The 22241-nt window shown below is 42.7% G+C and overlaps 1 protein-coding gene across 3 annotated transcripts; it reads right to left on the bottom strand.

The window, feature by feature from the left end:
• Positions 1–144: 144 nt before the first annotated feature.
• On the bottom strand, positions 145–18531 carry RESF1 (retroelement silencing factor 1). Of its 3 annotated transcripts, none has more exons than XM_082240361.1 (5): positions 18190–18531; positions 12016–12083; positions 5223–10551; positions 2586–2663; positions 145–1794 (listed from the first exon to the last, which is right to left on the bottom strand). In XM_082240361.1, the coding sequence occupies exons 3-5, from the start codon at positions 10519–10521 to the stop codon at positions 1652–1654; spliced, it is 5520 nt and encodes a 1839-aa protein (XP_082096487.1). In that variant the 5' UTR covers positions 10522–10551; positions 12016–12083; positions 18190–18531; the 3' UTR covers positions 145–1651. The 3 variants fall into 3 exon arrangements, 2 of the variants coding, with proteins under 2 accessions (XP_082096487.1, XP_082096488.1); XM_082240362.1 differs by lacking the exon at positions 18190–18531 and adding an exon at positions 18042–18171; XR_014224034.1 differs by having other exon boundaries at positions 1659–1794; positions 2450–2663.
• Positions 18532–22241: the final 3710 nt, after the last annotated feature.

Consider the following 22241-nt stretch of genomic DNA (forward strand, 5'->3'; position numbering starts at 1 on the left):
ATTATACGAGCTTACAGAATAGGTGGACCCCAAACAAGGGCCTTGGACATACCTAGGGATATTGTTGTATGTTTGGAAAGATTACTTCAACCACTCAGATTAAAATTCAAGCAAGTATTCTTTCAAATACACAAAAAACAACCATTGCCAAAATAAGTATGCTTTTAATTGCATTAAGAAACAGAAGCACTGAGTTCATGTAACTTTTTTAATAAAAAACCACAATCAATAAATGACAATGTTATAAAGTATCATCAAATATACCAAATAATACAAAAGGCACTTAAAAATGAATATTAAACATCAGAATAGTTTCTAGGGCATATATTTGGAAGCATACTTGGTTGTATCCCAGAGTGTTGTTCAACTGACAATAAGGCTTTTAGCAGTGGAACGGGGAAGGAAACAATTTCAGAGTGGGTGCTCTACCCCCTGATGCACCCACCCTGACATTTGCTCCGGATGGTTGGGGATCTTCCAGAGTAGATTCAGTGGGGCATAAGAGCTGCTGGAGGAGGGGGAAATCATTTTTGTTTCCCTTCGGCTGAAAGAAGCCTTAAAGTCAGCTGAGTAATACAGTTAAGTACAACCCTTAGCTAATATAGCTTACAGAGGATTTGTTTAAATAACTGGCTGGTGAATCCTGATAATATTTTGACTCACAAAGTTTTGGTCAAAATGCAAACTGGGTTTTCAAATACAATTACATTTCAATCGAAGTGGAGATATTCAACAGAGGTATTTGCAACTTTTCCTTTTAAAAAAAACACATCTGAAAACCAACAAGCCTCAAATAACAGAAAATTATAAATAAAGTAAAAAGTAACTTTCTGAAAAGTTTGTAAAGTTCAGCAAAACTGGATAGCAGCACACAGTTTCCAGTGCTCCCTGGTGCATACCCAAGGCTTATCTGCTTTTGTTCATGTTTTTAACTATCTCTCCAAAGTTCAGACAAAACAAAATTGCTCTCTCTTAAAAATGCTATGATTGTTACAGATACAGGACAGTTAACAACAATATAACAATATAAGTTAACATCATCACAATGAGGACCATCAAACTGGAAAAAGAAACAAGTATTTATATGGCATGTTACAATTTTATTGATTACGCAGAATCTATTGAACATTGCTTCTGTCCATCAACTGCTCATGGGACACTGTGGAATGATACTTTGGTCTATTCTCATTAGGTCTTGATTCTAATGTATTATTCTTTAACACTATCTCTGCTCTTCAGAGAGGGGGGCGGGTTGAAAATATTGTTATTGTTTTCTTAGTTTTTATAGGAAACCGATAAACCAATAAACTATATTTTCATTACATGTCTTTTTAAAAAGAAGGATAAAATCCACTGGCTTCTTTCTGCAATTACAGTGCTATCATCCTCGTTTTTTAGACAAAATGATGGAATTAAACAGTCAGGGGAACATATTAATGGCAAAATGTGATACATTCAATTGTTAAAATTATTTGTAAATTATATCGGTAAACAATTTTTGAATCTTTTCTTGAACACAAAACATCCCAGTGTGTGCAATAATCATTTTTACAGTGCCCACCCCTGTCAGTCACTTTTACTTTATGGCCCAATTCCATCAAATACATGCACAATAAAGACATGCCCATGATATTACTCACATTTATGACATTTAGTTTAAGGGAGTGCTATCTAGGCTTTGGCTTCTTTTTTCCAGATGCATTTTCTTGTAGGTCTGAAATGTAGCTTTAGAATCCTTCACAGGCATTCCATCCAATAATTTTATCGCAGTATCAAGAGGAATGCCATCATTAACTGCAGAATAGTGACAAACAATTGCACTGTTAATTTGGAGGATTTATAGAGATAGACAGACTTGCAAAATTCAGCTTTTCCTGCCAAAACTCCAAAGCTATATATAAAAAACAATACTGGGAGTAAGTCCCATTGAATCTGCTAAAACTTACTTTTGAGTAGGCAAGTATAGAAGTGCATCATTACTATTCAACCATGATATTCAGCTCGCAAATAAGTTTGGTTTAACACGCTATGCTGTGTTAAGGCTTTCCAAGTTCACTCAAGCTTCAAAATACTAGACAAGTCACAACCTTAACAGGCATGTTATTGAGGCAATATAGGTATGGCATGGTATCCTGTGCTGTGGCTAGTTCCACCACTATCTTGGAGCTGCCAGGGCAGAGTGGTATACCTAAGCCGGTAGTTACATGTGTTCTCTGCAATAGACATATATGTTGTCCATAACTAGACCACCTTGGACAATATTAATGCGGAGAGTTGGTTGAAGTCTGGAATTTGGCACTTAGGGAAGCTTTTGACACCAACTACTTTTCTGAGAATGAAGGGTCCTCCCTCCATCAAGTGCCTCATTAAGTGCCAAGTCAGTTTCAAGCTAGCATTCAACCTCACAAAATCAAGTTTATTGATTTAGAACAGAAAATCAAAAAGTTACCTCACTTTTTGCTGCCTCCCATTTATTTCATTTTCAAATTTTCTGATGAGGAATTCTGCAGAACTTCTGCACTATTTTGCGATATTCTGGTTGGCCCTAATTTTGGCATTATCCTTATATGGATTTTAGAAGTTACCTTGAGTTTCATATTCTTCAGTTTTTCTTCTCTTAACAGGGTTGTAATTTAACCAGTCTTCTCTTTTACTTTTGACAGCTGCAAGTGATAATTGCAAGTTATGAGTAAACAGTCAGTTGTCTGTGAAATTCAGGCTAATATACTTGGGTCAGGGACAACCACAATCACCCCACAGTCAATGTAGTAGAATGATCTGAATCAACCTATGTATTCATAGATCACAAATTATACAAAGTTGTTCTCTTACAGGCTATTTCTCAACTATTAACTTCCTTTATTTGGAAACCCTCTAGAGCCAAGCATTGGTGAAACACACCGCAAAAAATGCCCGCCTTGTCAATACTCAAGGGAATTTACCTGGAGGCTGTTGCACCTAAAAGCCTGAGCTACATCAAACTTTGGTCTGTCTCAGCAGGGTTTTCAGAATGTTCAAGAAAATGAAGTGACATTTTATCATGCTTGAATGATGTGTAAAAAAAGTTTCAAAATATTACATGCAAGTACATAAACTGATACTGAGGGTTTTGAAGGTCAATTTTCAACTGAAACCAAAACTCTTCCAATGTACCGTATTTTTCGCTCCATAGGTACACCGGACCATAAGGCGCACCTAGGTGTTTTTTTTTTGGGGGGGGGAATCAAGAAAAAAAAAGTTATTCCCCCCCCCCCAGGCCCAAAGAGCAAAGAAGCCAAGACAGCGAGCGGGATCCATCCTGCTAGCTGTCTTGGCTTCGTTTTTAGCTGCGGGGCTGCGGTGGGGGAAGCCCAAGCTTCCCCCGACCCCAGAACAGGTCCGGGAGTGGCGGCAAGGTTGCATGCAACCTGCCTCCGCTCCCGGAGCTGGGGAAGCCCGAGCTTCCCCCGACCCCAGCCTCCAGAACAGGTACGGGAGCAGCGGTAAGGTTGCGAAGCCTTTGGAGCACAGCCTGAGTTCCCGCTGCACTCCAGAGGCTTCAGGGATAGCCACCTGAAGCCTCTGGAGCGCAGCGGGAACTCATGCTGTGCTCCAAAGGCTTCGGGTTCCTTTCGCTGAAGCCAGGAGTCTTGCTCTCCCAGCTTCAGCAAAAGGAACCCAAAGCCTTTAGAGCGCAGCGAGAGGTCCCGCTGTGCTCCAAAGGCTTCAGGCGGCTATCCCTGAAGCCTGGAGAGCAACCCCTCTCGCTCTCCAGGCTTCAGCGAAAGCAACGCATAGCCTCCAGAGCGTGGAGAGAGTGCTCCCTCTGCGCTTTGGAGGCTACGCGTTGATACCGCTGAAGCCAAGGAGCCTGCATTCGCTCCATAGGACGCACACACGTTTCCCTTAATTTTTGGAGGGGGAAAAGTGTGTCCTATAGAGCGAAAAATACGGCATGTTGAAATTACTGGACTTAGATGATATGGTGAATCGAGTGTTTAATCAGAGAAAAATCAGTGTCAACATTTACTAAAGATTGGAAACTTCATATAGACTTTTTGAATAAAAAAATGAACATATGACATCTGGGTGTGAGTACTGAAGAGAATATTGGTCTATAGAAGGTGGATTGTTCAGTGTTACCTTGGAGTGGATGTGTTGAATAATTATCTATATATAGCTAGCAGATGAAGAACGGGATGTTCTTTCTTTATTTCCCCTCCTCCTCCTCCTTCCATTTTTATTTATTCTATGTAACCAGAATGGCACCAACCACACACAATAGGTTTCTCCCAATGTTAGAAGCCAATAAAAACCTTTAGATGAAAAACCTAAGGCAGATCTTTAAAAAGCCCCCTAGATCCTTTTCATATGTGGTATTGGAAAGCCAGGTGTTCTCCCATCTTCTCCACGCAGACTACCTACTACTTGCTCTAGGAAGGCACAATCCAACTATTCAGTCTAGCTTAGCAGTCTATAGCAGACATCCACAGTAAGGTCACTGTTGTTTCTCTGTCTTCTATGCTTCAGATGCTGGATCTCTTCACCAGTGAACACATCCTTTACATATAATTCTTCTACTCCTCCCTTCCTGTTTGTTCTATTCATTTTGAGCAGGCTATACCCCCCAATTCCTACATTCCAATCATGAGTCTCATCCCACCAGGTTTCAGCAATGCCCACCAGGTCATATTTGCCATCCTGTATTATGAGCTCAAATTCATCTTGCTTGAATCCCATACTCCGTGCATTAGTATAGAGACAACATAAACCATGATTCATTCCCTCCAGCTGCTTCCTTCTCGTAGTTTCTTGTCCTTTAGCAGATTTCTGGATGCTTAAATGTTAATTAATCATATCATTCATGTTAACCCTAAAAAGAAATGTACTCAAGCTCACCACTGTTACGTATATGCATTTTAATAATCTAAGTTAGCTAAGTACCTCTAAGATTACTTCACTGGTAACTGCTAAGACAGTCTTTGTGAAGCAATGAGGAACTCTGCTATGCTGTTACTTTCTGTTAATAAAAGTTAAAAGCATTTTGTGTCTCAAGTTCTTTCCTGCCTTGTGGATGAGCTGTGCTTGACTGACAGCTCCTTGACACCAACACGCACACACAAAACACATTTTAAAATGTAAACTTAAGCAGGGGAAATACTAAAACTAATACCAGTCTGCATTTACAACTTCCTATTTAACAGGAGTTTATTATAGATTGGCTTGATCATATCATACTGTACCTGTGATAGGGGTTTTGTCTTTTTCAGGAAGATTCTTTCTATCTAAAAGTTGTTCTTCTGAGACTGATTTTCCAAACAATATCTCTGGGCACATTTTGAACTCAAGCATTTTCGGTTTCTCCACTTCTGGCTGCTGAGAGGATGCGCTGCTGTTCTTTTGATCCTCACACAATGATGAAACACTACTGGATTTCACATGCCATACTGGTTTGGAATGTGAATCTAAGTTTGTCAAACAAATTGTTTTCTGTGCAATCCTTTTGAATGCAACTTGGTTCAAATATTTTTTCTTTTGTTCTCTTTGAAGAGAAATTGGCAGTATACCAGTTCTTCTACTGAAACATGTTTTTTTATCAGAAAGAGATCTCTCAAGTCGCTTGTCTCTATTACGAGTATCTAGCACACCCTCTTTAACCGAGAAGGGAGCTTTAAGTATATTGGAAGCATGGCTCATGTGTTTTGGTGATGCATCTAAATGACTTCTGTAATTGCCTACATTTTTCTTCTCTTTCGAATACGCAAATTTTTCCAAATTTAGCTTCAGACTTTTCCTTTGAATATTTTCTTCATTGTGTTCAATATGCTCAGTCCTACTTGGTTCATTGTTTATCCTCACGTGCCCCAAATTTTTTTTGTATCCGTAGTTTTTCTCAAAATCTAATTTCTTCCTTATATTTAAATGTTCTGGTGAAAGCATGGTAGATTTATGTTGAGGGCTCTTAATTTTAATACTGTTTATATTTGGGGACTTTATGGCATCATTTTGCTGGTTTACCAAAGCCTTATGCTTTTTTCCTATTGCCATTTTTCTCTTCAAACCCTTACTCAAAGTTGGTCCCTTAATAATGCGTGTTTCATTGGAGTCCCGTTTAATTTTATATCTTTCTTGGTATGTGTTGCGCTTTATTTCTATTCTCCTTCGATGATCTGTCTTTGATCTTACAACAAGTTTTTCTTTCGATGTTCTCTGTTTAACCGAGGTTTCAATCTTGGAGAGAGTTCTAGCAGCAACCACTTTTAAATCTTTTGTGCTTGAAGGACACTGTGTTTTATCTGCAGAGACATTATCTCTTTCACGTGTGTGCTTCTGTATTTTAATTTCAATTGTTTCAGTTATCAAAGTAGGAGAAGATGTATGGAGTGGCAATTCTTCCATTTCCTGTTTGACAGGTATATTAAGTTCTTGAGAGCCTAGTTTTTCTAGAGATGAAAGTGGAATTTCAGGATCTATTTTAGATTCATTTTCTTGAAGACCAGTTCTTGCATCAGCTTCTGGTTTGACTTTAGATATAGTTTTAGACTGTGGACAAATGTCCACCTTCTGCTTTGAGGCAACTTTTTCAGGCAGTATGCACTTACACGGCTCCACTCCCATTGTTGAAGCTAGCCAACCCTGGAGGCAGCAATATTTATGCTTACTGGGTTTTGCAGCTGTTGTTTCTGCTGAGATATTTTGGCTGTCATAAGGTACAGCTTGATCAGTTTGACTATGCCTTTTATTCTCTTCCATCAAGTCATCTTTAAATTCTGTTGAAAACTGGTCAACTTCACAGTTTTTGGGTATGTTAGAGGAAGATTGACTACGTTCAGGAAACATTTCTTTCATCTGTTCAGAAGTTAATATTGTTATTTGTATTTGTGAGGGAGTTTCCACAGAACTTTGAGGCTTTTCTTCATCTTCTTTCTCACTTAGTTTAGTCACAAAATCGTTATTCTCTGGGGTTTTTAAAGCCTTTGGAAAACTGATTCCATAAGGAAATTCTTTCAAGAGTTCAGTCAGCTGATCGTTTAGTACTATTTTAGGATCTTCAGTGTCGATTCCAGAATCTGGTTGATTTTCTTCACACAGCACATTTTTTGTGGCATCCTCTTTTGCAGTAGCGTTCGTTCCATCTGCAGTACTACTGCTGAATATGTTTCCCTTATTTACAGGTAAAACCTCATTATCACTGCTGAAGTCTGCACTATGAATACAATCATAGAGTGTATCCTGCTTAAGTTTCTCTCCTGAAAGAGGAGTACTTTGGGGCATGGAACTGCTTTTTCCTTCCTCAGAATCAATGACATTCCCCTCATTTGAAGCTTTCCCACTTTGAGGAATCTCTAAATTCGACAATTCGTCTAACAGCTTTTCTGTGGTGGCATCTGATAAGCGGTCTTGGGATGGCAAAAAGGTATCTCCTTCTGAGGCACTCGTGATAATTTCAGATTCACTTTTCAAAAGGCCAGAATGCTGCTCACTATGATGGAAATACGGCATATATTTTTCTGAAGTGTCATTTTCCTTACCAGACTTCAAAGGGCTACTATTAAAAATACATGCTATTTGTGAATTGTAAAACTCATCACCTTGTACAAGAGTACACACACTGGATATCTCGAACACAGTGTCATTCAGCACTTCAACAGCATCTCCTGGTTCTTGCAAATCTGAACTACTTTTGTAAGATTTTACATCTTTCTGAGGAACTTGATGAATTAAGCAATCCTTGTTCTTTTCAGCTTTCACTATCAAGTTTTCTTCACTGGATTTGGTGGTTTTTTCATGCATATCTATATCTTCTTTCTTAATAGTAATACCTGTGTTTGAAGATGAACGAAGAGTTCCTCCTGCACCTTCATCAGCAGCTGGTACTAAGGAACTAAGCTCTTGTAAACTACATACACTGTTTTCTTCAATAATTGGATACATTTCTTCCAACAGAGATGAATGAGTTTTTTTCTGCACTTCATGTTGAATACTCTCTTTTGACATTATCAATGGAGTGACAATGGCAACTTGGAGTTCAGAACCCTTCAGTAAATTGGAATTTACGGCATCAAGTTTTTTTCCAAGAGAGGAAGATGCAGAAGACGCAGTTGTTTCATTTGATCCAACTGGAACTTTAGTTTGGTCTTTCTGAGTTAATGCACTGGGAAGATTTTCCAAAATCTGCTGTGTTTTTCCCCCATCTACTCCAACTTCTGATAAGGACAAAGACACAGTTGAATCTTTATTTTTACCTAAGTGTTTCAAAGTTTCTCGCAAATTTTTGGTCCATAAAGCAAGACCTTTTTTTACTACCTCCCAACTAACGTCTGTCATTATAGAAGGATTTCCAGTAACTGAGGACTTCTGCATTATGCCTGCTTCTTGAACAGTTGCTTCCTGAAGAGAAGCTGAATTATATGTATCACAAATATTTTCATTGCTCCCAGCTACAGTTTTTCTTTCAATTTTTTGCAGACAAGTGTTACTCTGCTCAATGCACTCTCTTTCTTCTTTTTTTGATAAGGATAATTCATTTGAGGCAGGTGGGTTCTGATTTGAACTCGGAACATTGTCAGTAAAGTACTGGCCAGGGATTTCCATTTTACTCTTACACCAACTCCCCAAGTGATCGATGGCAGATCCTGTAGTCAGTTCATAACCATTACCATTTTTTGTGCATGTCAAAGGCACTTGGGTAGAATCCATTGTAATGTTTGACCTCAGTCTAGAAGCATCATCAATATTATTCACACGAGTTTCAGATACATCACTGCTAGAAGGCATAGGAGCACTAGATGAATGATCTTTGATGGCCAAATGATGGGACCCTCCTTTTCCAACACAATCATTAAATAACATATTTTCATCAGTAGTACCTTTAAGCATATGCCTTAGAATTGGCTCTAAGTGATTATTGGTTTTCAGTGATAAAGGAGCATATTTGACTTCACCAGAACTGTAGGACATAGGAGGAAGTGATTGAGTGGTATCATGTGGAAGAAGCTGAATTGCTTGATTGGAATCCTTTGGCAGCGGCAAAGACGGATTGAGATTGGTATTGTAAGAAGGAAGTGAGGTGGCAGCATTTTGACTCTGAACAGCATTTTGATTGTGAACAGAAGTGTCAGCAGCCTGGCCATTCTGTACTGAAGATAGGTACATTTTACATCTCATTTTAAAGTCCTTATCTATTTTTGACACTGCCTTCTTCAATTCATGCAGTTTTTTCCCATCCAGTGCTAGTCTCTCTCTTGTTATTTTATCCTTCAAGTTCTCAGGAAAACGTCTTGAGCCATTAGCTAGATTCTTTTCTTGTTCCAAAGTCCTACCCGTTTGTGGTGTTAAAGCGGCATCAGAAGGAACTGTTCCAACAACTCGCACACTGTTACAAAGGCTTGCTCCAACTTCAACTGATGACTTGGCCAGTTCATTAGGAAGCTGATTTGCAGTCCTATATCCACTTACACTATATGGAGTGTTGCCTACTGCATTGGTTTCTTGGGTGAATGGTACAGATTGATGTTTTTCACTAAGCTGAGCTGAATACAGATTACTACTTTGATCCAACCTAGGACTGTGATAGTTCTGTACATTTTCATGGGATATATTTGCAACTGCCTGTCGAAGTACAAACTGTCCATGGTTTTGTGGTGCAGGAGGAACCGGGTATGGTGGTGGATTTCGATCTTGAGGGAAGGTCTGTGCTGCATTCTTAGAATTATGATGAGCTGGTACTACATACTGTATAGGACTTACAGTATTAGGGGCATAGTATTGTGAATGCAAAGCTGCTTTCAGGCTTGAACTTGGGCCATTGATTTGGTTTTGAGTATTTTGCTGTAAAGGGAAAACAAGGCATGAAAGGTTCTGCTGAGAATTTGAGTACTGACTTGACGCCTGGTTAAAAGGCACTGTAGTATCTATTTGGGAGGTAGCAGGTCCATTAACATGATAGTAGCGCATCGGCGTTGGCAGTCCTTTTGAACATGTATTACTTTGGCTCTTTTGCCAATATACTGAAGTAGTCATAGAAGTAGAATGATTCTGTAATGGTCGATTATTGTAGCTATCCAAGGCAATAGGCAGATTAACTGTTTTCTGAGGTATATTTTGCATAGGATTTTCAGTACTACCTTGTACGACTACAGGGGAGGAAATATGCACATTCTTTGTCAAACTCGAATTCTGAGTCATGCCAGCAGCCATCTGGACATTCTCAGAGGAAACATGTCCAAGTGAATTGGGATGTAGCGTAAGAACAAGGTGGGCTGGCTGAACGTCATTATGTACAGATGTTTTAGGCAGAATAGGACGTAAAGTATTGGAGCCTCCAGGATTTTGAAAAGGCAAGTTATTTGCAAGGGTATTCATTCTATTAGAGAGTATTTTTATGGTTTGATCATTTCCAGAGTAAGTTCCAGAATTTTGAACAGATGCATTTGCTTGAAAAGCTACTGCAGTAAATTGTTGTGACTGATGTTGTTCCTGAATTTGAACACTGTTTGTCTGAAAGTTGGAGGTCAGGCTAGATCTTGTGCTCCAATCCATTGTGCTGATAGTTCTTTTCTTTTCAGGAATCTGACAAGTGAGGGAGAAAATAAAAGATTTTAAACAAATATACTTTCATGTATGCAGTAATATTTAAAAAGTAGGAACTGCAGAATAATTCCCTGTGGGTTGGGCTGACAACACACCAATAAAAAAAGTTCACTGTAAGTTCAGGGAGGAAATACATAAAGGTAGTTTTGTGAATTCTCAGACATATAGCAATCATATGCACATGTATGTGGGAGCAAGTAACAAATTTACTTCCAAATAAACCAGCACAGGAACAGGCTGCCAATAATAATAATTCAATGCAAGGAGATAATGGAAAGCTAGGGACAACAAGACAACAGCACAGCACTATCATGCCTTTAATGTGTGGAACTGGCTGTTCTGTAAACAGCTGGCTTGGGGGCAATTCCAGTTGGGAATGCAGCAGGGCCAGGGGTTAAAGTCCTCCCCCCATACACCATGGTCTCAGTCAAGATCAGGTTAACTAGGCAAGGGGTAACTGGTGTGACTATTCAACTAGGGCTGGGCAATACCTGGTTTTCAACATATTAGCAGCTAAATGCCGCAACATGCTAATGTATCACAATGCATGGGATTTATCTCAGCTGCTTCTTCCCACCTCAGGGAAGGAAGAAGCAATCAAGATACACTGACCAGCCCTAAATGGTGAGCAAGCCCTGGTGTCTCTCAGTCTCACATACAAGAGGAGTGTGCGGGCTTTGTTGAACCACTCCGCTCAGCTGGGGAGGAGCCTCCCACTGCTAGCTGAGTTAGTGAGCCGGAGGTAGAGCTTCATTAAAGTGCTCTGCTGAGGCGCAGGCGGCCACGCACCCCTCAGTGTAGAGCAGCGTAGAACAATTTAAAGAAGCCCCCTACCACCGCTTGAGCCAGTGGCAGGGCGAGGGCTTTGTTAAACTACTCCACTGAGGTGTGGGCAGCCAAGGGAGGAACAAGCTGCATTGGCCCCAGGCCTTGCTGATTCAGCTTGTTCCTTCCCCTGCAGTTTGAGGGCCAGAGAACAATAGCAGCTTCACCTAATGGTATGCCGCAAGTGAAATCAGCGCTCCCCCCAAGCCAGGTGAAGGTGCCATCGTACTCTGGCCCTCAAACTGGTCCTGGTAGATGTGTTGATACATTGCCCAAGCTTACTGGTCACTGAAGGCAGGTGGGTGGGACAGACATGGTCTGCCGAGAGAGCTGCTTCCCAGCCCCTCTCAACCGCACCCTTCCCACTTTACCCGATTTCAAGTATACACACAGGATCTGGAAACATAAGTCCAGCATAAGTGTGGGGGGGGGGGACGACAATGATGACAGCTGCATTAAAAACAGGTTGTGTATGTTTCTGCTTCATAAACTCATGGAAGCTGTGATTAGCCATGACAGGCCACTGTAATGCAGCACATTAAAATATACATATCCCCTAGTTTCTATGATCTGCAAAAAATGAACAGCAACTGAATTAAGTAACAAATCAATACTTACGACTGGTTATTTCTGAATTTATCCAAGTTTATTTAATCTTCAGTAGTATCAGTATTCTCATAAGGTTTCTGAAAAACAAACAAAAATAATGCATGGTTCCCATACATCTATACTTTTTCAATACATATGGAATTGCTACACAGAAAGATAATACAGACGATATTCAAAGAGAAGTGACAAATTTTGGTTAAGATTGACCTGCGACTTAAAAGCATAACATCCCTCAATACACAAGTATCCTTCACAAAAAGATGCATGAAAATATCTTAAGGGACGGGGGTGGGGGGAGAAAACAAAGGTTTAAAATTAGCTTAGGTCACAGTGCCCAAAATAAGGAAATGTAAAGTTAGCCACTTTTGCTCTAGCAGCAAACATTAGCTCTAGTACAACATGAGACAATAAAATAATTAAAATCTCTACAAAACTGAAAGGATATCTATTTAATTGTGCTAAGAAACTGAGGGGAAAGGATTGCATTATTTTTTTTTAAATGACTTATAAGATTGGTTGCTGATTAGTTACTGGTTATTATATATACACTAGTGGCCAAAATTGTGGAAACCCTTTGGAAAAAGTATTTCAGAGGCTTGATGGTTCATAACACCACTTTTTTGGGGTAATACTATAAAATTATATCAATAGAAAGATAATTTTATGAAGAATGTAATGCAATAACATTTATGAAGGATTATTTATTACAACACCAGTCAAAGAAGAAATGTGAAACACAGAAAAAATGATATATACTAAGATTCTCAGAGTGTCAGTTAATACTTAGTTGGGTAACCTTTAGCTTTAATTACGACCTAACAACACCTTCCCATGGAATGAACCAATTTTTTTAGTTCTGCAGCTGTAATATTGTGAAACCAAGATTGAATTATTGTCTCTATTAATTTGGTTTTATTGCTGCATAGCTTCTGACATAACCAGTTTTTTTAGTTGGATCCATTCCATAGATTTTTAATTGGGTTAGGGTCTGGGCTATGTATATTTGGGCATTTACATTCCCATTAATGATGCAATTCTGCCCACACATTTTCTTGTCATACAATTCCAGATCATAACACTAACTAGGTGTTTCATTAAAAAAAATCCTTCCAGTAGCACCTTAAAGACCAACTAAGTTAGTTCTTGGTATGAGCTTTCGTGTGCATGCACACTTCTTCAGATACACTGCATGCACACGAAAGCTCATACCAAGAACTAACTTAGTTGGTCTTTAAGGTGCTACTGGAAGGAATTTTTTTATTTTGACTATGGCAGACCAACACGGCTACCTATCTGTAACTGGAACCATAGGTGTTTCATGTTAGGTGTAGTACAAGTAGGATGTAAATCTCCGATTCTTCTCCTCACGTATTTCATGCCATCACTACCAAGCAAGGAGATTTGGGTCTCATCACTCAAAGTAACTATCCCATTGTTCCGCTGTTCAATTAACATGGGTTTTAGCCCAGTTTAATCTTTTCAAACAGAGGTATCAATGGCTTTTTCCTTGGAATTTAGACCATATTCCTGCAGTCTGCGCCGAATAGTCCATGCAGTCAACTTCACATTACACTGCGCCATGTCATCTTGAATACATCCAGATGATTTTCTTCTGTTACGTAGGCAGTCTCTTAATTCTTCTATCATCACTTGCTGTTGTGCACCTCTTCTTGCCTTTATGAGCCTGATTTTCTAGTAACAGTCTCCTTAGGTAAAGGTAAAAGGACCCCTGACCATTAGGTCCAGTCGTGACTGACTCTGGGGTTGAGGCGCTCATCTCACTTTATTGGCCGAGGGAGCCGGTGTACAGCTTCCAGGTCATGTGGCCAGCATGACTAAGCCACTTCTGGCGAACCAGAGCAGCACACGGAAACGCTGTTTACCTTCCCGCTGGAGCGGTACCTATTTACCTACTTGAACTTTGACGTGCTTTTGAACTGCTAGGTTGGCAGGAGCAGGGACCAAGCAACGGGAGCTCACCCCGTCATGGGATTCGAACCGCCAATCTTCTCATCGACAAGTCCTAGGCTCTGTGGTTTAACCCACAGCACCACCTGTGTCCGAGTCTCCTTACACCTCTTCAAAATTTAGAAATGCCACCTTTGGTTTAGTTTCCACCAATTTTTCTTCTAATTTCTTCATAATTGTAGCCTTGTTCACTTAATAGTACTATTTTACATTGCTTTCTGGGTGACCAGTCTTCTTTGCACCATTTCTTTAATTTTATAATATTATTTTTTTATTTATACCCCGCCCATCTGGCTGGCTTTCCCCAGCCACTCTGGGCGGCCTCCAACAGAATAATAAAAACACAGTAAGAGACCAAACATTAAAAACTTCCCTAAAAGGGCTGCTTCAGGTGTCTTCTAAAAGTCAGGCAGCTCATTGACTACTTTCAAATGAAGGAAAGCCACTGCATATCAACCTAAGCAAGCTGTGCTTCCTTTGTCTAGTTATTTGGCCAAAACCTTTGATAGAATACAGATAATTAAACAAACTGTTGCATTACCGTATTTTGCGCCCCATAAGACGCTTCGGCCCATAAGACGCACCTAGTTTTTTGGGGGGGAAATAAAGAAAAAAAAATTTATTTTCCCCCCCAGGTGCGGGGCTGGAAGAACCAGGCCGGGGAACAGTGGGAAGGCACGCTTTGCCTCCCCGCTGTCCCCCGAGCTTGTGGGGCTGGCGATGGGGAGAAGTGCACCAGTCCCGGGAGGGCAGGCAGCTCTGCGCCGCCATCCCGAGCGGGGCAGGACTTAGCGCCCCGCTCGGGATGGCGGCGTAGACCTGCCTGCAGTCCCGTGACGGCAGGCAGCTCTGTGCCGCCATCCCGAGCGGGGCGGGACTTAGCGCCCCGCTCGGGATGGCGGCGTAGACCTGCCTGCAGTCCCGGGCTCTTCCACGGCTAGCAGAGACCTTGCCGGCACCCAGAAGCTTGGGGCGTGCTGAGTTCCGCACGCCCCAAACTTCAGGATTAGCACAGCGGTCCGCTAGCCGTGGGAGAGCCGTGCGAAGTCGTGTGGCTCTCCCACGGCTAGCGGAGACCATGCCAGCACTCTTAAGCTTGGGGCGCGCCGAGCTCCGCACGCCCCAAGCTTCAGGCTTAGCACAGCGCACGTGGGGGGGGGATAAAATTTTTCCCCTTTATTTCCCCCCAAAAAAACTAGGTGCGTCCTATGGGGCGAAAAATACAGTAGATATCAAAAGGTAAGAGAATGTCCCCTAAAAAATTAAAGATATGCAAATATAAATCACTATTGAATCTGATTGTTCATTTTCTTTTCTAAACCAAGCCAAAAAAGAATGGTACAGATACATTTTAACAGAAAATATAAACAAAAATTATATTTTTATTGCCAGAAAAATTTGCATTTCTTTTATAAACCAAGCCAAATCAGAAAGAACAGATCAAATTTTACAGAACAAAAATTATTAAATTAAATTTCTGTTTTTTTCAAGGGTAATTTGCATTTTGGCAATCTCTGGCAATAGAGATGCCTTTTGTATTTGAAGAACATTGCCAGTTGTGCTGAACACACTTTCCCTCCCCCTTTTATTCTGAAGCAACTTACAAGCCAAGCATGGTACTGGGGGGGGGGGGAGAGAGTTCCTTCCAACTTGCAGCAGGGTAGTGCCACAGAGAAGCTCCTCTCTGGCTTCACAAAACCAAGCACACCAACAAGGGAGGGGAGAGATAGAATATCACACATACACATGGGAGGAGGGAGGGAGGGGGGAGGGAGGGGGGGAGAGAGAGAGAGAGAGAAGCAGGGGAGGAGAATAGGGGCTGGATCACCAGAGCAAGGAAGGAAGCAACTTAGAACTGGAATGGAAAGTTAACAGAGAGGAGAGGCTGGGAACAGTGTTAGAAACTGGGATAGCAAAGCTAGTAGCCAAAGCGATTTCTTGCCGTTGTGGGAGGCAGGGAACTGAGGTGGAGTTGGCAAGAGCTGCACACACAGAAGGAAGTTGGCTTCCCTGTTTTTCCAATATTGTGCTTTTTGTATACCACACACACATTTGCAATAAATTGCCATGTCAACAGTTATCACGATTTGATGTAAAACCCAGTATCAAACGATATATCGATTTATAGCACAGTCCTAGTGTTGCTTTGCAGTGAAAACTAGTCAGGGCTTTAGTTTTAGTTTATTTAGTTGCCTTTTAAAAGAGCTGTAAAATGGCAAGGTGCTGCAAACAAAAAGAAAATACTTGTTTTGGAAGTACAACTATATATTGCTTCAGCGGGGGAAACACTGTTTCCCTACACACACAAAAGGCTACAGCACCCAACAAAGAGCCAATATTGGGTCCTAAGGGTGATGGACATTCCCCAAATTTATTTTCTGTATATCTGATTGTCATCACCAGGAGATGGCGCAAACTGTTTTGCAGACTTTATTCTCCAAACAGATAGCATACCAAAGAGTCAAACAGCAGGCCCGGGAGTTTGTTTGTGTTCCCTCAGGGAGGCCAAGCCAGCAAAATACTCATAGCAACTGGGGGGTGGGGGGAAATCTGGCAAACCAGCCAACCGAGTGACGTGTTCATGTTCAACACAGCTCAATTAAAAACAGCTGCTCTGCTGAACAATCAATTCATGATATCCCTTTTTTTCTTAGATGAAATTTCTAGATGCTAGAATTTCATCTTAAGTAGGCCACAAATACAGTATATTTACTATAACATGCCGTATCTCAATACTAAAACCAGTTCTACACAGAAATAGTAACAGCATAAAGAAGTTATAAAATCATAATACCAAATAAAACACAGAGATTAAAATAGCTCTAATCCTCATGATCCACATTGTTCATCTAGAACCTCTCAGCATCAAGTTAGAGAATAGGGAACATACATCACACAGGAATAAAACATTAAATAACTTAAGCAACTGTTATCAAAATCAAAATCCTGGAGTGTAAGGCTCCACCTTAAAAGCTTTGGAGTTTCTTCACTATCTAGCCAACACCAGATTTAACTTGTGGCATTAAGCCAATAATATCCCAGAGGAAACTGACTCATGTTTTCACAGGACTAGTGTTTTCACAGGACTAAACAAACAAACAAACAAATATCCTACCAATTCACAAACTTCATCAGGTTGATTTACATTTCTACTGAAAGAGGCATTAACTGACTATGTTATTTACAGTAAGTTAACTCTTCAGGGTCAGAACACAGCTCTTTTTGCTGCTAAACCAAATATTGTCTAAAGGCGAGATCACTGCCTATCACGCAAGATGTAAAAGCATCATCTTCATGTATCAAAACAGGTAAGGACCCTTTAAAATATTTATATTCAGAATCCACCAGAGCCAGATTAGTTTTTATAAACCTTGCAACTGAAAATCGCCACTTGGTCACAAGCGGGTGTTCCTGAGTCGCAAAAAAACAAACACGACTAGGACTGAGCTGAAGATACACAAGTAGAAAATAGATTATATTTATTTCAAAGTCAATTCAGAGTTTTTCACTTTTATCCACTGAATTTCCCAGTTCTGTAGTGTTTTAAGAATATGTATTCTTAAAACAGAATACATATATACATAGAAATAATTACTCAAGGGGAATTTGTTCTGGTACAGCAAAAGTCAGCTAAAGATAATCTTTGAAAAACAGCAAGATTCAATCCTGGCCTGATTTTTAAAAATACATATTTAGCTTTTTACCAAAAAGAGTGTAGTAACGGACTTTGCTTTGGATTCAGATAATATTTTACCATTGGGAAATAGCACCTTGTGAAGATCACCCAGTCACATCTGTGAGGGAGGAATAAAACCAAGTCTCCAGAGTAACAGCACTACCAACTCAACACAAGCTAGGAAATTTCAGTGTTTCTTTTATGTGGGGGCTCTGAGAAGAAGGGATATCAGATCAGAGCCCTAGCAGCGCAGTCACGCGGTTATAGAGCCCTAAAAAGGAGATAAGGGGGTCGGAGAGAAACTAACTCTGCTTATCTCCCCCCATTACTATAACAAAATATTAAACAATCTCTCCCCGCCCCCCGCCCCGCTCAGAGATCAACAACTTACCTCTGACCAGGCGGGAAGCAAGTCCTCTCTCCACACTTTATGGACTCTTTAAATGGGAAAAGTAGGTGGTGCGGTGGGTGGGTGCGCGTCGGGACGGGACGACGGACTATAAAAATGCATTTAATGACAAAATAAACGTGACACTTACGGCGGGCCCATTTATCCTCGCCAAGTGTGGAGCCGTTTCGACATCGCTTCCCTCCACGCGGCGGCAGCGGTCCTCGGGATCCTCGCGGGAAGCGGATATATGCACGCCTCGCAAAGCAGCGGCGGCGGCGGCGGCGCCAGCCCCCTCCTCGGCCAGGTTTGCGATGCCCGGAATCGTCTCTCTCTCTTCTCTCTCTGTTGCGCGAGGGAGGCGGTCGTAGTGGGGAGCAGGAAAAGAGAAAGGGAGAAAGCCATTAGGATTCGGTGTTACCTGACATCACAGGGGCGAGGAGGGAAACGCGGAGGGGAAACCGAAAGCGAAGCGAGCGCTCGCCTTCGCCCGACCAGCAGCGCGCGCGCGCCATTCTCGCCCCGGGCGCCGAGAGAAGAGGAGGATACCTCAGCGCCGCAGACGCAGCCGCCAACCCCCTCTGCAATTAGCTGCGTTAATTGGAGCGGCGTTTTTTTATCCCCCCCCCCCCTTCTTCCCGCTCGCCATTTTGAACCCACTCGCGTCCTTTCCCTCCGAAGCCTTTCCCCCCCCCCCGCGTACCCGTTTTGTCTCTGCGCCGCCCGCGAGACAGCGATCCTCCGCCTTGGCCAAAGAGGAAGAGAGAGAGGCAGGCGACGCCCCGATGGGCCTCGGGCGACAACTCTCCGGGAAGCAGCGGAAGCGACTCTCCCAGAAGCGCTTTCCGCCCCTCGCTCTCGAAGCAGGAGGAGAGGAGAAGAAGACTCGCCCAAAGTGCCAGCTTTTAAAAGCCGAATAAGCCTCGCCGAGTCGGGAGTCCCGAGCGAGGTTGGAGAGGAGGAGAGTCGGAGCAGCGCTCTCTAGTCCGCTCCCTTTCTGAAAAGCCGCTGACACATTTACCTTCAGCTCTGAATGAGGAAGATCGACCAGCCGCTTCTCTCCCCTCCCCGAATCCACCTGGCCCCGCCCACGATGGTGCGGGGGAGGCAGGACCAAGTCGCCTTCGCTGAGGAGGCAAAAGATTCCTGGAATTTGCAGGCGGTTCTTGGGTCGTCGTCGACCTCTGTAGGCGAGGAACTGGAACCGCCGCGCTCCCTGCGGTTGTGAGACCTGAAAATGACCTCAGGGTATAATTGAATACAGTGGTACCTCGGGTTAAATATTTAATTCGTTCTGGAGGTTCGTACTTAACCTGAAACTGTTCTTAACCTGAAGCACCACTTTAGCTAATGGGGCCTCCTGCTGCTGCCACTGCGCCGCTGGAGCACGATTTCTGTTCTCATCCTGAAGCAAAGTTCTTAACCTGAAGCACTATTTCTGGGTTAGCGGAGTCTGTAACCTGAAGCGTATGTAACCACTGTATATGTTTAGCATGTGAGGACTAAAAAGAGATCTCATGGTATAATTGAAGATAATTTCAGTACGGTATGAATGGAGATATGTCTGAAGTGTGAGCAGAACCAGATGCTACGTGACTCTGAAGACAAAAGTTAAAGAAATTATTGAATCAAAGATAAAGAACTATTGAGCCAGTTTATGGACTGGGCAAAACAGGAGATAAGCAGCCAGGATATTCTGGTAAAATGTGGGTTGAACGAGGTAACGGTTAGGTGAATTTGTACCAGGCTAGCTGAATGATTTGGATGCGGGTGGCGTTGTGGGTTAAACCACAGAGCCTAGGACTTGCCAATCAGAAGGTTGGCAGTTCGAATCCCTGTGACGGGGTGAGCTCCCGTTGCTCGGTCCCTGCTCCTGCCAACCTAGCAGTTCGAAAGCACGTCAAAGTGCAAGTAGATAAATAGGTACCGCTCTGGCGGGAACGTAAACGGTGTTTCCGTGTGCTGCTTTGGTTCTCCAGATGCGGCATAGTCATGCTGGCCACATGCCTCGGAAGCTGTACGCCGGCTCCCTTGGCCAATAAAGTGAGATGAGCACTGCAACCCCAGAGTCGGTCACGACTGGACCTAATGGTCAGGGGTCCCTTTACCTTTACCTTATTAGCTGAATGATTGAGGAGTTGGCGTTTTCACCAAAATGCTGCAACGGTTATATAACTGCAGGCAGCACAGACTTGCTTATATTTATATTTAGAACGGCTTGTGGTTAGGATTCTCGTAAGTGGGGCAGCTTGCAGATGAGAAATTGTTTATTTGTACGCCTCAGCAAGTATAGAACTCGCTTGCACCTGCTAGGGGTCCGGATGTGGTTGTAATAAGTAGACAAGCATCAGCGGTCCAGAACGACTCACACTTGTTAACTGGGGGTGGTAGATCAGAAGGCAGTATCTTGGCTTGACTTAGCGAGTAATTGCATAGACCAAATAGGGGAATTTTAGTAGGCTAATCAGGCGGTTGTGATAGGCTGTAACTCTTGCAGTACCCAGCCAATGAGGAGACAAGGGAGGGAACCTTCAGGTATAGTGAATATAAGCTTATGTTTTGCCAGTTTTTGGTTGTGCCTACTTTGGACACCTGCTCTTGCAAATAATCTATTTATTCAATAAATTCTTTGCTGCTTCACCAGTTTTGCTCAGATTGTATTTTAAGGAGCAGGATTAAGGGTTTTAGGACACACTTTTTTCTTCTCACACTGACCCAACCCAAAGAGTGTTACATGCTTCGGTGATATAAAGGAACATAGCTTTATTGCTAAAACAGTATGTAAGGGCACAGAGGCTTGATCAAATAAGGGCTTTAGGGGACGGGAAAGTTAACCAAATAAGGGGCTTTGGGGGATGAAAGAGGGAGTGGGAGTTGGATTTTACATTGCAATAAGCGGACACAATAGGTGTGAATTTTGAACGCCCCTTCCTAGTGGGCGGCGAAGGAGGGTGTGCTGGGCCCCGGGGTAACCCATGAAACACAGTCCAGGACTGGTCCAGAATCCGGAGGTTCCACTAGGAGTCAGTCCGAAAGGGCTAAGGCAGGACACGAGGCAGGAAACCAGGCAAGGACAGGTGCAGGATCTGGCATACAGCAATGTTGCTCCCGCAACCTGGGGCGGGGTCCAACAGCCTTATATCTTTGTCAAGGTAGCGGCCAGTCCTGATTCCCTGGCGACTCACCTCCCTGTTTTGCCCGAAGGCGAGCACTCCTCCTGCGAGTACTCAGGTCTCTCCTTCTCTCAGACCTTAGTCTCTGCATCGGTGGGTTACTAGACCCAGGGGCCGCCTCAGCCTCCCCTGACCAAACCGGTAGTGGAGCAGCTGTAAATGATGGCCCAGCTGAAGGCAAGGAGGTAATCCAGGGCTGAGGCCAGGGCAGGCTCAGGCCCCTGATTCAGCCCAGCTGGGGTTTGTTGCAGGGGAACCTGTGCAGACTGGGACTCTTCAGGATCAGGCCCCAGACTTGGTTCAGGTGATGTCTAAGACAAAGGATCCAGTGCGGACTGAGTCTCCTCTGGTTCCGAGTCCCAGGCCATCACATAGGGACTTGTGCTCTGGGAAAGGGTTTATATAGTCATGTTTTTGATAAGGAAGTGTGTGCCTGTTTTTTCAGGACACCCACTTGCAAGTGTTTAATTTCAATAAAATATTGCTGCATCATCAACTTTGCCCAGACTTGATTACTTCAAAGAGGTCCAGGACCTAAGTCCTGGGGACCAGTGTTTATGTCTCACAATGCTGAGCTGCACTGATTTTGTTTTATTATGATACAAACTGCTTCTCCTCCAGTTAGAGTGTGAAGGTGGTGCTAGCGACATCAACCTTTATATGCCAAGTTGAGAGGATACTGCCTTTTTAAAGTGCAGAATTGTCTGCACTAAGTGGCAGTAGCTTCCCATGAGTTCAGATAGGAAACAGTCCCAGCCTGATCTGAAGATGCCAGGAATTGAACCTCAGATCTTCTGCATACAAAGCAGATGCTCTGCCACTGAGCTACAGTCCTTCCCCAATAGCTTGTTAGGTCAGCTCCCCATTAGGGAGGGGCTGCTTTGCGGGCAGGAACCAGGTCTCCATAGTGACCCTAGAGTGGGCGGAGATAAGCTGCCCATGTCAGCAGGTTCCCCGGCCGTGTCACCTTCATCCTGTCCAATTGAAGCTTGCCTGGGGGCATGGGTACCTTGTTAAATGTTGGGGCCAG

This window comes from Podarcis vaucheri (assembly GCF_965113315.1).
Source record: "Podarcis vaucheri genome assembly, chromosome: 10".
Taxonomy (NCBI): Eukaryota; Metazoa; Chordata; class Lepidosauria; order Squamata; family Lacertidae; genus Podarcis; species Podarcis vaucheri.